The sequence below is a fragment of the Scatophagus argus genome, chromosome 9 (assembly GCF_020382885.2).
Source record: "Scatophagus argus isolate fScaArg1 chromosome 9, fScaArg1.pri, whole genome shotgun sequence".
In the NCBI taxonomy this organism is placed as follows: Eukaryota; Metazoa; Chordata; class Actinopteri; family Scatophagidae; genus Scatophagus; species Scatophagus argus.
Window position 1 is genome coordinate 13,197,787 of NC_058501.1, and position 13,117 is coordinate 13,210,903.

The 13,117-nt window shown below is 42.5% G+C and overlaps 1 protein-coding gene across 5 annotated transcripts in view; it reads right to left on the reverse strand.

Annotated features, from left to right (window-relative positions):
• fhod3b (formin homology 2 domain containing 3b) overlaps nt 1–13,117 on the reverse strand; it is a 92,733-nt gene that overhangs the window by 29,490 nt on the left and 50,126 nt on the right. For all 5 annotated transcript variants that reach the window (XM_046398785.1, XM_046398784.1, XM_046398783.1 and 2 more), the window contains exons 4-5: nt 5,156–5,223; nt 3,801–3,906 (exon numbers count right to left, since the gene is read on the reverse strand). Coding sequence is in view for 4 of the 5 variants with exons in the window: in XM_046398784.1 (XP_046254740.1) it covers nt 3,801–3,906; nt 5,156–5,223 (174 nt within the window). In the remaining variant the exon portion in view is untranslated. The remainder of the gene's footprint in view (nt 1–3,800; nt 3,907–5,155; nt 5,224–13,117) is intronic.

The following is a 13,117-nucleotide window of genomic DNA, read 5'->3' on the forward strand; positions in this document are numbered from 1 at the left end:
GGGCATGAGTTATTTGATACAGTAATACTTTTGGATCGTTCACAGCATGACTCCAATTTTCTGCGATAGCTATACATTCACAAAGATAAGTTATAGTATGTAAGCCTGTGGATATACATACACAACATGTGATGAGATATGGCCCTCTGGGTATGAAGGGAATTTAAGCAATGTTTAGGAATGTGTTTTCCAAAAATGAATCCAAGACTGCTTTGAAAGGTGTAAAGAAGACATTCCTATAGATCAAAAAACTTAAGCTTCACTTCCAATTTGATTGTGCCGGAGACTCAGAGATGGCGAGTGTTTAGGAAACAACAGTGTGCAGACAGAGAAAGTGTTGCTAAAAACACAGCTCACGGTGAGGAATGTCAACAGTGAAAAGTTCAAAGCAGGAAATAATTGCTCCGAGTTGACTGTAATTGGTTTGTCTTTAATCTGCCCTCCATCTCCTGCTCCCATTTCACCGTCGCCATTCAAGCACAGTTGTTACTTTTGTTAGAGCTCTTCCTGTAAATACTACAAGTGGAACAATGATCCAGAGATCATCATTGTTATTTTTTTCCCCACCTCTCCTCCTTGCTGTGCTCATGCTAATAAGTGCGACGGGGGTCTTTTTCTTACCACAGTGAATATGATTTAGCTTACTTCAGAAACTTCTTTGAGCTTTTGCGCAAGCTGCTTTCATTCATGCTTCTGAACCATTTATGGTGCTGTCACCAATGAAGCGCTACTCTAGTTGTACTTTTCACCTGTAATATTGTATGGAACAAAAGCATATACGGGGGGTGGAAAATATAACAGAAACAAAATATTTTGCAGCATGCGCCTGGTGCTCTAGCAATTCGTTTCGCTGATGGTGTCGTCTCTTCATACTTCTGACGTGGGCTTGATAGCTCCATTAAAATAGCTGATAATTAAATCACTAGTAAGGCTGTATGTTGTTCACAAGGCACACAAACACGCTGCTCAAAATGATGATGATGTGCAGCAAATGCATCAATTATGGTGACAATATTCACAAGTAGAAGCTCAGAAAAAATCCTTATTACATCTTGTCAGAACATTACCTGGATGCAAGCTAGCTGAGTTCATTCCATTTCTAAAACAAACAACATGTAAATGCTCATTTCAAAACAAAGAATGAATGAGCCCCTCATGGCATTTTGGCTTCTGAGTGTTCACTCCACCAGGGCTGATTGTAAAGCTTACAGGAGTACCAGATGGCATAGGCACCTCTGAAAAAGTGACTTCACACTCTTTCTCACTGATGGGATGATAAAGGAATACAAGCTTTCCCCTAGGCCAAAAGCACAAACCTCCAAGGAGCCACGTCCAGGTCTGGAAGCCCTCTGAGCCAGGTGTGAGGTGCTCAGAAAGGGGCCTGACCCTAGCCAGGCAGGCTCAGAAAACCCCCACATCAATGAGGGAGCACTAACTGGCCACAGACACCTCAAGGGTTTTGACAAGATGGAATGAAAGAGCGGGGAAAAAGAAAAAAGTGAGATGGTGTAGATTGCTGAGAGAATTGCAGGAACTACCATTTACAAGGACGGCAATGTTCCAGAGAGCTAAGGGTGGGAACCTGTTCTTGTAAAATGCATGCAGACTGGCATGCACGTGTGCCTTTTTTCATCTACAAAAGACTCATAAGATTGATTTTTATTCATGAAAGAGAGCAAGATAGTTTTGTCGGGAAGATTTTAATGTGCACCAGACAGATGGGTTCAAGGCTGCATTCCTGCTTCTTCTTTTTTTTTTTTTCTTTTACAGGCTTCAACTTGAAAGACCTTACAGCATAACAAAAAAGAAGTGATCAGTGTTTGATACCAAAGCAATTACTGTTGCTGGTTCTCTCTCTGTCTCTCTGCACGTGTGAAATTTTCAGGCACCTAATTTACTCCCCTCCTGGGAATCCTTATGACATAGCTCCTCTTGGAAGTCATCAACAGTAAAGCAGCCAGATCTGTATACATTTCTGACCTGTTTCAGCACATGCTCAACTTATGTTCTCCAACACATGGCTCAAGAGGGAGGGTGATCTGCTACGATCCACATTTCCTCAGCTGGTCAGGAGAAATTAGGTCAGGAGCTGAAACAGGTTAAAATGGCTTTTGGGAGAGCGATAGTTTGGTTTGGTTTCTCGTGGTGATGTAGAGATACATGAGAGGAAACTGTGTCTGAGTCTGCAGAGATGAAGCGATAAATTAGCACATGAAAGAATATAGAGAGTCTCCCAGAAAAGCACTGACAGATGTTTTATCAGACTTCTCTGGGAGGTAAAAAGGAAAAAAAAAAAAAGAAAAAAAGACAGCACAATAAGGAGTGAAAAGATATGAGAAGTGGTCCCATCATTCACAGTGCAATGACACTAACAACTCTTACATGTGGTCAACACTGAAGCTTCCAAAAGTCTGTCGTTCTCATCCTCTTCCTTGTTTTGGCCATTTACCCTGTCGTAATTTATTTGTCTGAGTCAGAGAGCAGGTCATATTCGGATGAAGACTCAAATGTTAAAAATCTGAGGCTACAGATGTAGTCCAGGCAGAGGTCGTGTTCATGTTTGTAACGTGTCCAGGGGGGTGGGAGGGCAACTGAAATGTCTATTTAAAAATGTGCTCTCAAATTATAAAGGTCAAGTACACTGGGACTCCTTTTAGCAAAGCTTAATGAAGAAATAACAAATGGGATTTCTGGGCTATGCAACTGTAATCCTTATGTGAAACTTTTTCACCACAAAAGGTGGATTTGAGCCATTGGCGTCAATCATGTGGGTGCTCCGAAAAGACTGAGGCTAAATATAAAAAAAATACCACTATTGGTGAGTATTGTGTTAACTGTGAATCACATTCTCCAATTGTTCTTGGCTGTACTGAAATATTAGTCAACACATACAGAACAGTATTATTAGTAGTTGTGGCCACAATGTACGTAAATACTATTCCCTCAAGACTGTTTGCTGATGTGGCGTCGCCTGCCTGCATTTGCTGAAGTAGGCCTACTAAAGCAAGCTCAATAAAAGTGATTATGTGACAGTCACCACTGGTGGTATTCACTTAATTTGGGCACCCACTGGCAAAAACATTAATCATCCCTATGATCCAGCTTGTGCGTTTGTGACTGAATTTAGGTTATGTACTGTAGGCCTTTTTTGTTCCTTTTTTTTAAAAAAAAGGAACAAAAATGAACTACTAAAGCCCTGGCGTGGCGACACAAGTGCAACAAATTTTCAGGAAAAGAATATAAGACAAAAATAAACATGCGAGAAAGAAAAAAACAGAGGAGGGAAAATTAGTTTTATGATCTGCAATATCCTGCCAGAACTTTTATTGGTCACTTAAGCATGCGTGACCTGCCCCCTCACAGCAGGCTGTTAAATGGTAGTGACCTTGTAGCGAGTGTTATGAACCCCTCAGTCCTCTGGTGTCCCTGAGCATGCTGCCCCCTGCCCCTCCCCAGCCTGAGCATAGATGATCTTTCACCTTCCCAACATGGGACGGATAAATTAACCAGCTGCTCTACTTGGCCTAACTTCCACATTATCTGTGGCACACATTTGAGTTTGTTTATATACTGTAAGTGTGTGAGTGTGAGAGGGTCATCAGGCAGAATCATCAATTTACATGGTGTACGTAAACACATGTGGTCCCGGATAGGTTTATGGAAAGAAACGTGTGACAGGATTGATGAATAACATCCTCGATTAGCCTGTATTGTAAATTGAGGTGTGAGAAAGCAGAGAAGAGGAAACGTATGCTGTGAGTTAATGGGTGAAAAGCTGTGCCGTTCTGCTGCCGACGTACCCCTGAGGATGTAATTCTGGTAGTTCTGGTCGGCTTCAGCTCCCACTTTTATCAAACACGTGAGTCCTTCTGCCACAACAAACTCGTGCACCAGGTCCTTGTCATCCTGGAAAAGAAGTCAAAGGTAAAGAGCCACGACAGACCAAGCCAGAGATTATTTTTTCAAAATAACCAAGATTAAGTTGATGGATTGAGTTCAATGCTCCAATACACAACTGCCCTCAGAGTTATATAAACCTTTGAGCGCATGAATGTTGTAGCAAATTATAAGTACACGAAGAATGAAAGAGCGTGCATAGAAGTAATGATTTGGAACTTGTTGTTTAATAGTTCACACAACTCTTAAATCCTTAAAAGGGTTTTTATGTGATAAAGTAATAAATCAATTCCCCAAAATTGGCAGGAACTGTTATGATTATTTATGCTGACATTAATGTTCGCAAGCTGAACCTTATGCACAGGGGGGGGGGGGGCAAATGAATAATTTTAGCTTAGTAATGACTTCATAATGATTAATGCAGCAAATTTGCATGAGCATATCTCACATTTTAGGCTCTACAAAAATCCTCAGCCTAACAAATGTATCTGTCATCTATTCTCTCTTTTTTTTTAAATTCAGCTATAACTACTGCGTGCAATGAACAAAACAATCTGCCCGCAGTGTGCTCAAATGGATTCCTGGTGCTTTGGCCTCCCCACTTCATCCCACATTTTGTCCTTGATGACAAAACCACCTGCATCACACCTGTCGATGACTCAGTCATTTCAAACTTGTACATGTACCCTACATTCTGCAATGTAGAACAGAAATCTGTCCAACTTTTAAAACACAACAGGATTCCTAAATATTCTCTACAACTGTAACCCCACAAATCTGCTCATAGTGTAAAAAGTGAGCTATTCTAATCCATTCTGGGCCTGCATCAACGTCTGTTGCTCTCTTTTCCATTGAACTGTGGGTTAACCCTCCCCCTCCATGGCCGACTGCCCACCAGGCCAGCCCAGCCCAGCCCCAGTGTGTGAAGTATCACCAGACCTGAACACTCCACAGCTGCCACGAAGGCAGACTCTTAGGAGCACAACCCCGCCTCAAGAAAACAATGCTGCGTCCAAGTACGAGTGTGCATGTGGGCAATGATGCATGAGTGCACACTGCATATAGTTCTTGCATGCTAATGTGTGCACATGCATAGGCACGTTTAGCCCAGGATCACGAGAGAAGATAATTCACATGTTGACAAATGCTGCATTTTTAAAGACATGCCTGAGATCAGGAAAAAAATGCAAAATGTAGAGGAGTTCACTGGGTCTTTTGAGCATAAGTGCATAAAAAGCTAAAAGAGAGAAACATTTACCTGAAAAATCTGCTTGAGGGAAAACAGGGCTCTTCGCAGCTCCCGTCCAGTTGAGTTGTAGAGTTTTTCTGTGTGGAGAAAGAAAAGGAGTGTGGCAAAAAATAAATAAATCAGCTGACAGTCACATATGTAGTATCTTTCTCTGATGCTGTCATACAAGACAAGAGACTCAGAATCATTGTTTTGGTGTACCACATGATCACTTCCCTACACATTTCCCCTTTAAAATCACTTCCTTGAGTCTGCATCATGCACATATCATTGGCAGCAATTATCCCCAATAGCTAAAAGTGAAAAATATACTGCAAGAGGAATACTGAGAGCAAAAGAACAGTAGGAGCAACTCAGAGCACATCTGTGGAGAGTTAGTGAACTCTGGATGTTTCCTGCTGACAAAGCCATATCTGCAGCTTACCATAAAACAAAGTCAAGGCAGAGACTTACGCCAATAGCCACCACAATGGCTATAGAAACATTACACCCACTAATCAGTAATGGAAACACCACAGAGGAATAAAGGAGAGACAGGACAGATGACGGATACTTGTGATGGAGGCAAACATTTCCGGCAACTACTCTGATGATCCCTCGCCCTGCATGCAGCCTGCCAGAGTGTGGCAGCACTGAGCACAGTCCCTGCAGCTCACTCATCACTGCTGAGCAAACTGTCTCTGACTCAGCAAAACCTGCCTGTCAACTGCTGCAGATACAGCAGCACACAGCACAGCACAGCACAGTCCTGTGTGGAGCAGTACAGTTTAGCACTCTCAGCTTTTACCTCTCTTTTTGGCATTTTCCTTTTCTTTATTCACCCGTTGCTTTGTACTGAGTCACAAAATGCCTCTTTTGTCAGTCTGGTATGTTCTTGCTTGAAGGTACGATGATGTCTTAGTCAGCAAAGGTCTGACAGAGGGGAATGCACACATGCACACGCACACACACAGCCATCCTGCACTAAGCACTCTGCAATGTGCCTCTGCTTTGTTGCAGCACTGCAGCTCTTGCAGCTACAGGAGGATGATTTATTACTGGAGGTACAAGAATGTGTTTTAGTTACAACTAGAAAACCTAAACATGCGACTGAGAGAACCAAATAAGCAAACGCATATTTAGATATTTATCGACATATTAATGTTGCTGTCTCATACACACAAATGAGTTGTGCCTCTGCGTTCCTTGTTTTCACAAACAGCTGCTGCTAATTCTATTTAATAGTGTGAGAAACATGCACAGATGAGTGCACATGCTTGTGATTCAGAGCAACAGGCCTCTGCTCATTGTTGTCCCTTCAACTGATGAACTAACACAGCGTGTGGGTTGCCAGTTCTGTGGGCATCCACAGACTACTTGTAGACAAAGTTCCAGACAGAAGTGAGCACTCATAGTCTGAGGTCTTCGGGAGCCTTTCCGGTATCTCACATCATAGCCCACATAAAACTTCAACTGCAGTGACAGCTACAATACAGAGGCACAGCAACAGTCATAATGCAATAAAATGAATAAATAATTCCATATATTATATATTATTATATTATATGTTAAATAAGTCAAACTTAAATTTCCGTATTACATTCCCGAGATAAACCTGAGGCCACGTTTCAGAACATGTTTTTATGGGGTAAGGCTGTCCCCAGTGGGATAACTCACACCTCATAGTATTGGTATAATCCACTATGGCTCAGACAGCCTGTGACTGGGCTATATGTGGTTAAAAGGATCCTATTTGATGAGGTTGCACACTGAAATGGAACCTTCACAAAGCAGTTCCTGCAGAGCGTCTTATCTTCAGAAGATGCCTTGTTCCTAATTTATGACTCTGTTGGTATTTGGTATGAGAGGAGCAGAGTTTTTTAGATGTTTTGCACATTCAGTGCCATACATGGCTCAGATGCATGACGAGTAAAATAAGCGCTGGTCTTTTATGGAAGAGCCCCAGCCAGTCACTGGCAACAACTTCCAGAAGGAATAAATCTCTGCTGGTCCAGAGGTATTAAAAGGGGAAGCTGTGCAGTGCTGGTGATTTGTGTCTTTATAAATAACAGGAAGGAACTGTGACCGAGCCTTTTTGGTTCGGACCCCCCACCCCCCCTAGCTGTGGGACTCCCAGCCAGAGTGCCTTAGGGTTGCCAAGCCAGCGTCATCTTTTAAAGCTCCCCTCAAAACTGACACATCTTTGTGTCTTTTGTTTTTTTTTTTTGTTTTCTTTTTGTTTCCTTCTTTTCTTTAATTTACTCCCTTTATAAACTTACGATTCTGTTTTTGTCATTGTCATCATTGTGGTAAAGCACTTTGTAATTACTTACGAAAGTATACATAAATAACAATATGGCAGTATTTAATGTTATTTATGTTATTATATTACATTTTATATTATTTGCAGCAGTAAAACATACTTAAAACAAAACAACACCATATGTTCCACCATATGATTTCAGTGCTTTCATGCGTAATGTGTATATTTGCTTCATGTAGTTGGCATGAACTGAAATACATTGCAATAATTCTGCTATGGACAAAGTAAGGGCTCAGGTGGTTAAAGCTTCTGCAGGTCAAGGTAGGGCCACATCCACTGTCTGTACCTCAGGAAGATGACTCAGGTCAGATTAGTGATCTCCAAACAGACAAGGTCTCTGATCACTGGAGTGGAAAGACAGAGGGACATGCTCTGTGTTACTCATCACACCTTCACCATACAAAGAATACTTGATTTGTGGTCCAACATAAACCCAAGTCTTGAACCACTGTTCTCTTTTTTGTCTCGAAGCCTTAGCTGCACTTCCTCACAGACATTGAGTGTTAATCAGTCGACAGTAAATTACAACCAGCACTGCTGAGCAACTGGTGATGATTCAGCCCAGATCACAGCACAGCACCTGGGCTGCCACTGGCTTTGAATAAATCCCCTGAGTATGTCACGTGTGTGTGTGTGTGTGTGTGTGTGTGTCTGTCCATCAGCAACAGCATGGCAGAGGAATTCTTGCGTGAAGAGATGCACTGCCATTCACACAAACGTCTGTCCTCCTCTACTTAGCCCTGTAGTTTGGAGCACATTGAAACTGTCAGAAAGTTATTCCTGCCCGACACTAAATGAAGCCCATCTGCAGGAGCAGACAGTTCGTTCCCTGTCCCTGTCTGCAGTCCACATACACAGATGCACCTCCAAGAGGCCCATCTCTAATGAGAAATAGCTCAGTGGAGATTAGTTCCATACCATTTGGCACAGATATGCACCCAAAAGTACAGGCCTTCCGCAGTTCCCTATTTAGGAAAAGAACCCAGGCACTCATTTATTCAGAGCAAATGTTTGTGAACCCCAACCCTCATAGTCACATTCACCTGAAACAATGAAACCACCTGAAACTTCAGACTTCATAGCTCTCTACATTTGTCATGGATTTCTTTTTGGGCCAAAGCAAATCAAGAGCATAGGAAGATATGATGGATAACACACAGTTTGGGCACTTAAGATGCATCTTTCAAATCTGAATGCTGAGATGAGCCAAAATACAGCTAGAACACCAATAAACTGCAGCAGCCAAGCAGCTCTCCACAGCTTGATCATCAGAATAATATTACATACCTGAACAGCTTGAGAGCCATCTAATCATGTTGTGAATTTACTCTTAATACCACAAAACAAGACACCCCTAAAATTAAAACAACGCAGAAGTGCGGCTGAGGACAAGCAGCCTGTTTCCAGTCATCTTCACTTTTCCCTCAGGCTTTTACTGACAAGAACCTGACAGTAGAATGACTCACTGGAGTGAAAGTGTTTTGTTTTTAATGAATCTTACTGATGTACCAAAGGTAGCAGCTGTTTTCTCCTCTTAAATTGAAATCCACACTCACGCTTTCACAGCTGGAATGGCTACAGGGATGTAATGGTCTTGTAATTATAACAATCATAAAAATAGTAGTAGGAATTTCTATAATGACCAGGAATGTGCTTGACTATCCGGAGTAGGAAGGTGAAGAAAAACCTGCAGTGGGGCCTGATACATTCGGACAGTCCACTTCATGGAAGGTTGACCTACTGCTGAGGGGACAACTCTTAGAAGCAAATCTGTCTTGTGCTGCTCTTGACACCTCCTGACGTCTCCGAATCAGCGCCAGCACATTCCAGAAATGCTGTTTCACGTGAGTCAAAGGCCACTTTATATCTGCATACCAATCTCAACCCAAGACCACTCACCACCCCGGTGGTTTGCCAATAAAGCCATCAACCTTGCTGATTTTCCATCTGAAATGCTAAGTTACTCATCTGTTTGCATTCCTTTATTTCCAAATAAGTGCCATAAAATGAAAAGGATGACTACCACCGCTCATGCTTTGCACAGCATGCAGAACACATAAACCACATCCAAAGCACAGACAGGAAACCCACAAAGACCCCACTGGGCAGGACACCCCTGCACACACGACTGTAAATTAAACTGTGTTTGCTTTGAGGAGTGGAGCTGACACACAACAAGATGAAGAGGAGCATTTCTAGCATCATATTGATGACTGTATATAAAACTAAACAATATGCAATTAAATCAACAGCTTCCATGTGGGAACCGAAGATGCTAATGTTTAGAGGAACACGGCACAACATGAGACCATGGAACATGTGCTACCAAGCTGGGAGGAAACAGCGAGAAATGATTCATCACAGAAAGCTGAATAATTAGGTATTCAACTTCAGTCGGTGTCTGTCCATCATCAGCCATTTAGTCATTTTTGCTTTTACTTTTGCAACAAGTAACTAACGTAAGTAAAGAACAACAGTGTGTTTTTTTTTGGAGGAGGTAGCAGAGAGAAAAGGTAACGTCTAGAACCACATAACACCCTTTTCTCTCACCCCATCACTCCTGTAAACACTGTCGAAGCACAGCTCAGAGTAAAATGGGAAGTGGTGACAATTAACTTTCATCTCTAGAGTCTACAGGTAGACTATGGGTTGGTCCAAAACTTATCCAACCTAAATGAGCAGCCGGGGCCATGTTTTTAAGCAGCAGAAGCATTAGCAGAGGACAAGAGCTGGGAAAACATTGTCAGCTTAAACAGCCTGTCTGACAACCACAGGTACACCGCATGCATGTTGCAGTGAGTAGAATTTGTCACGCATCTGTGATTAGCCATCAGGCAGATTTATCAGAAAAAGACTGAAAAGATTTGATCTACATTAATCTAATGGCACACGTGTAACCTTGCAGGAATAAAGGTCAGTTTGTGAGTTATGGACTTGTCAAAGCTAGCTGGTGGACTCCAGTCCCAAGCCAGTGCCCTGCCCATGTCTGAATTTAGCGCCATCTCACAGAGGCAGGAGCCTGTTCCACTGGTCAGCAAAGGCCACAGACTCTGTGAGAGGTGACGGCGGTCAGACTGAGCTCAGGAAAAATGTGGCCATCTGAGAGACCACAGTCTTATGTGAGCCAGAATCGCCACATCGCTGTCTGTCATGTGTAAGGATAAAGGGACCCATCTTTCATGTTTGTCCCCTGGTACTTTCATGAGAAACCCTTCCGTTTACAGTATGTATAATGGCCCTCCGCAGTCACGAAATACAGCAGTACAACAACATCAACAGCGCCTCCTTCTCATGTTTTCCTTTTCTCTTTCCTCACTCTGCAAGTGGAAATGTCCTGGTCCAAAATTTATGAAGAGAAAACACAAGTAATTAAGGTGGAGGACCTCCCAACATGTGCATAAGCTTGTAACATGCTACTTTGCGGACTCGGTTTTCTTCTGCTCTTTTTATCCCTTTCTCCCTGAACAAAAACATAAGGTGAATGATAGGTCAATAAAAGCAGATTATAGCACTCAGGTGGAAACCATTATGTGGGAATGCAGGTAAGAATGAGATCACTTTCAGTGTGTTTGGGTTTTGAGTGCAACCGAAAAGTGGATCAAGACAATTATATGGATGATGTGTGTGTGCGTGCGTGCACATGAATGTGCACTGCACATATGCAAGTTAATGCGTACTTGCACAGGCAGTTTACAAAGTGAACAGAGGAATAAAGACATTAATTAATTTGTTCCTGTTGCCTGGAGTTTATTCAAATGCTTTGGAAGTTGTGATGGAAGACATATGGAGGTGATGGTTTAGATTAGAGAAAACTGAGCCCGGCCACACAGACTAAAGAAGTCTCTGTCATTGGGAGCAGGCCTCACAGGGAGACCTGTGTGGACCCACGGGGCGAGAAAGTCTCTGGGCAGAGAGCTAAGGCCAGAGACAAGATCAAAATCAGCAGAATAACTAATAAATCTGGGCTTAATCTGCTGATGGGAAATGAGTTAACACAGTGCAATACAGTAAAGAGTCAAATGTGTGCTGCCTTTGTGTGTGTTTTGCTATCATTAATATACATAATCCCAATATGAGGAGCTTTCACGGAAAAGATCTTGCAAGATTCAAATTAAAATAAGTCTGGCCATGTGTTTTCAGTGTCAGCAGCATGCAAATAAACCACCCTAATTCATTCTGATTTGATTTCCTTCACGGATGTTGTACCTGGACTTCCTCTGCACATCTTTCGGGAGAGCCCACCGTGTAAAATCTCACGGAAAGAGTGAGGAGATCAGGTTTCTGGACTGCGACACTCTACCCTGGCAGAGACATCTAATTCTGAGGCATACCACAGCTTAGTTCCAATAAACACAAAACCCTGCCCACAGAGCCGAACGGCACTCAGTGTCCCTCCAAGGAAATGGGGAAATTGGATTGTTGTGTTTATTGATGTGTTTACGTAAGACTTTCAGTGAAAGTTTATGTTTTCATCAGTAGCAATAATTCTTCTGAAAGGCAGCAGTGGCATTTGTCTTTCAGCCAAAATCCTACTGTTCCTCCTACCTTTTCATTATTCTTGAGAGGTTGAACATGTTGTGCAGAGCACTTTAAGGGCATCGCAGGCTAATTATCATCTGGTCCCTTCAATAAACTGTACGTTAACCAGCCATCAAGATATTATCTGATGCTGTCAAAGAGAAACAGTAGAGGAAAGCGAGAGTGGAATCTGTAGAATTCCAGACGAGGAGAGAGACATGGCAACAAGGCCAATGTGAGGACAGACAAATCTTTCATTAGTGCCTGCTGCCTGTCTAATGAGTCATTCCTTAGCTACCAGGTGGGGTGACCCTCATTCAGTATATACCCTCTTTTTCTTCCTTTTTTTTGTAGCCCACTGCCCCCTTTCACCTCCTCAGTGGGATTTCCCCACACTCACCACCGCTGGCACAAATAGGTAGTGGAGCGGAGAGCAGAGTAAAGGCATGGACTCATTCAGCAGACCACACAAAAGGCTGACACAGATATAAACTGGGGAATCAACAATTTAAGTGGGTCTGCTTGCGGGGGGGTTGATGCTGGTCATTAGTATTATTTCTGTGACTCGGCTCCTCTAATAATCTCCGCATATAAAGCTGGAAGGAGGTTCGGTCAAGGCCTTTCCCCATGTGTCACTTGGCAGCTGCTTCAGCCAAACAGCTTTTCTTACTGCAGTAAAAACCAGCCATGTGCATAGAGATGCAAGACCAGATGCTTAAAGAGTAAGATTTAAAATCTCAGTCCATACAGTGTACAGTCCCACCATTGCATGTGTACAGCACATACACTGTACTCCTTTTTTATTTTGGGATTTTTATCTTTTTACCCATAAAAGACAGTTCCACAAAGCCAAGTGCTTTTCTCAATTTAGAGTTTATGATCCTTAAAATCAAAAACGTTTCATTTCATGTACTTGCAATTAAATGAAAATGTTAAAAGAGTTTTTTCTTCCTAAAGCAGGGATGGAAAATATTCTCAACAATGACCTCAGTGACTCTCTCTCCTAACCTACTTCATTTCCCACTTTCTCTCGTGCTCCTCTGAGCTGTCCCCCGCCTCTGCCTTATTCGCTAACAATCTGACACGTGGGGAAACGCACCAGTGCAAACTCCCTCCGATAAACACAGTTGTGCGAGACCACATCTATTTCA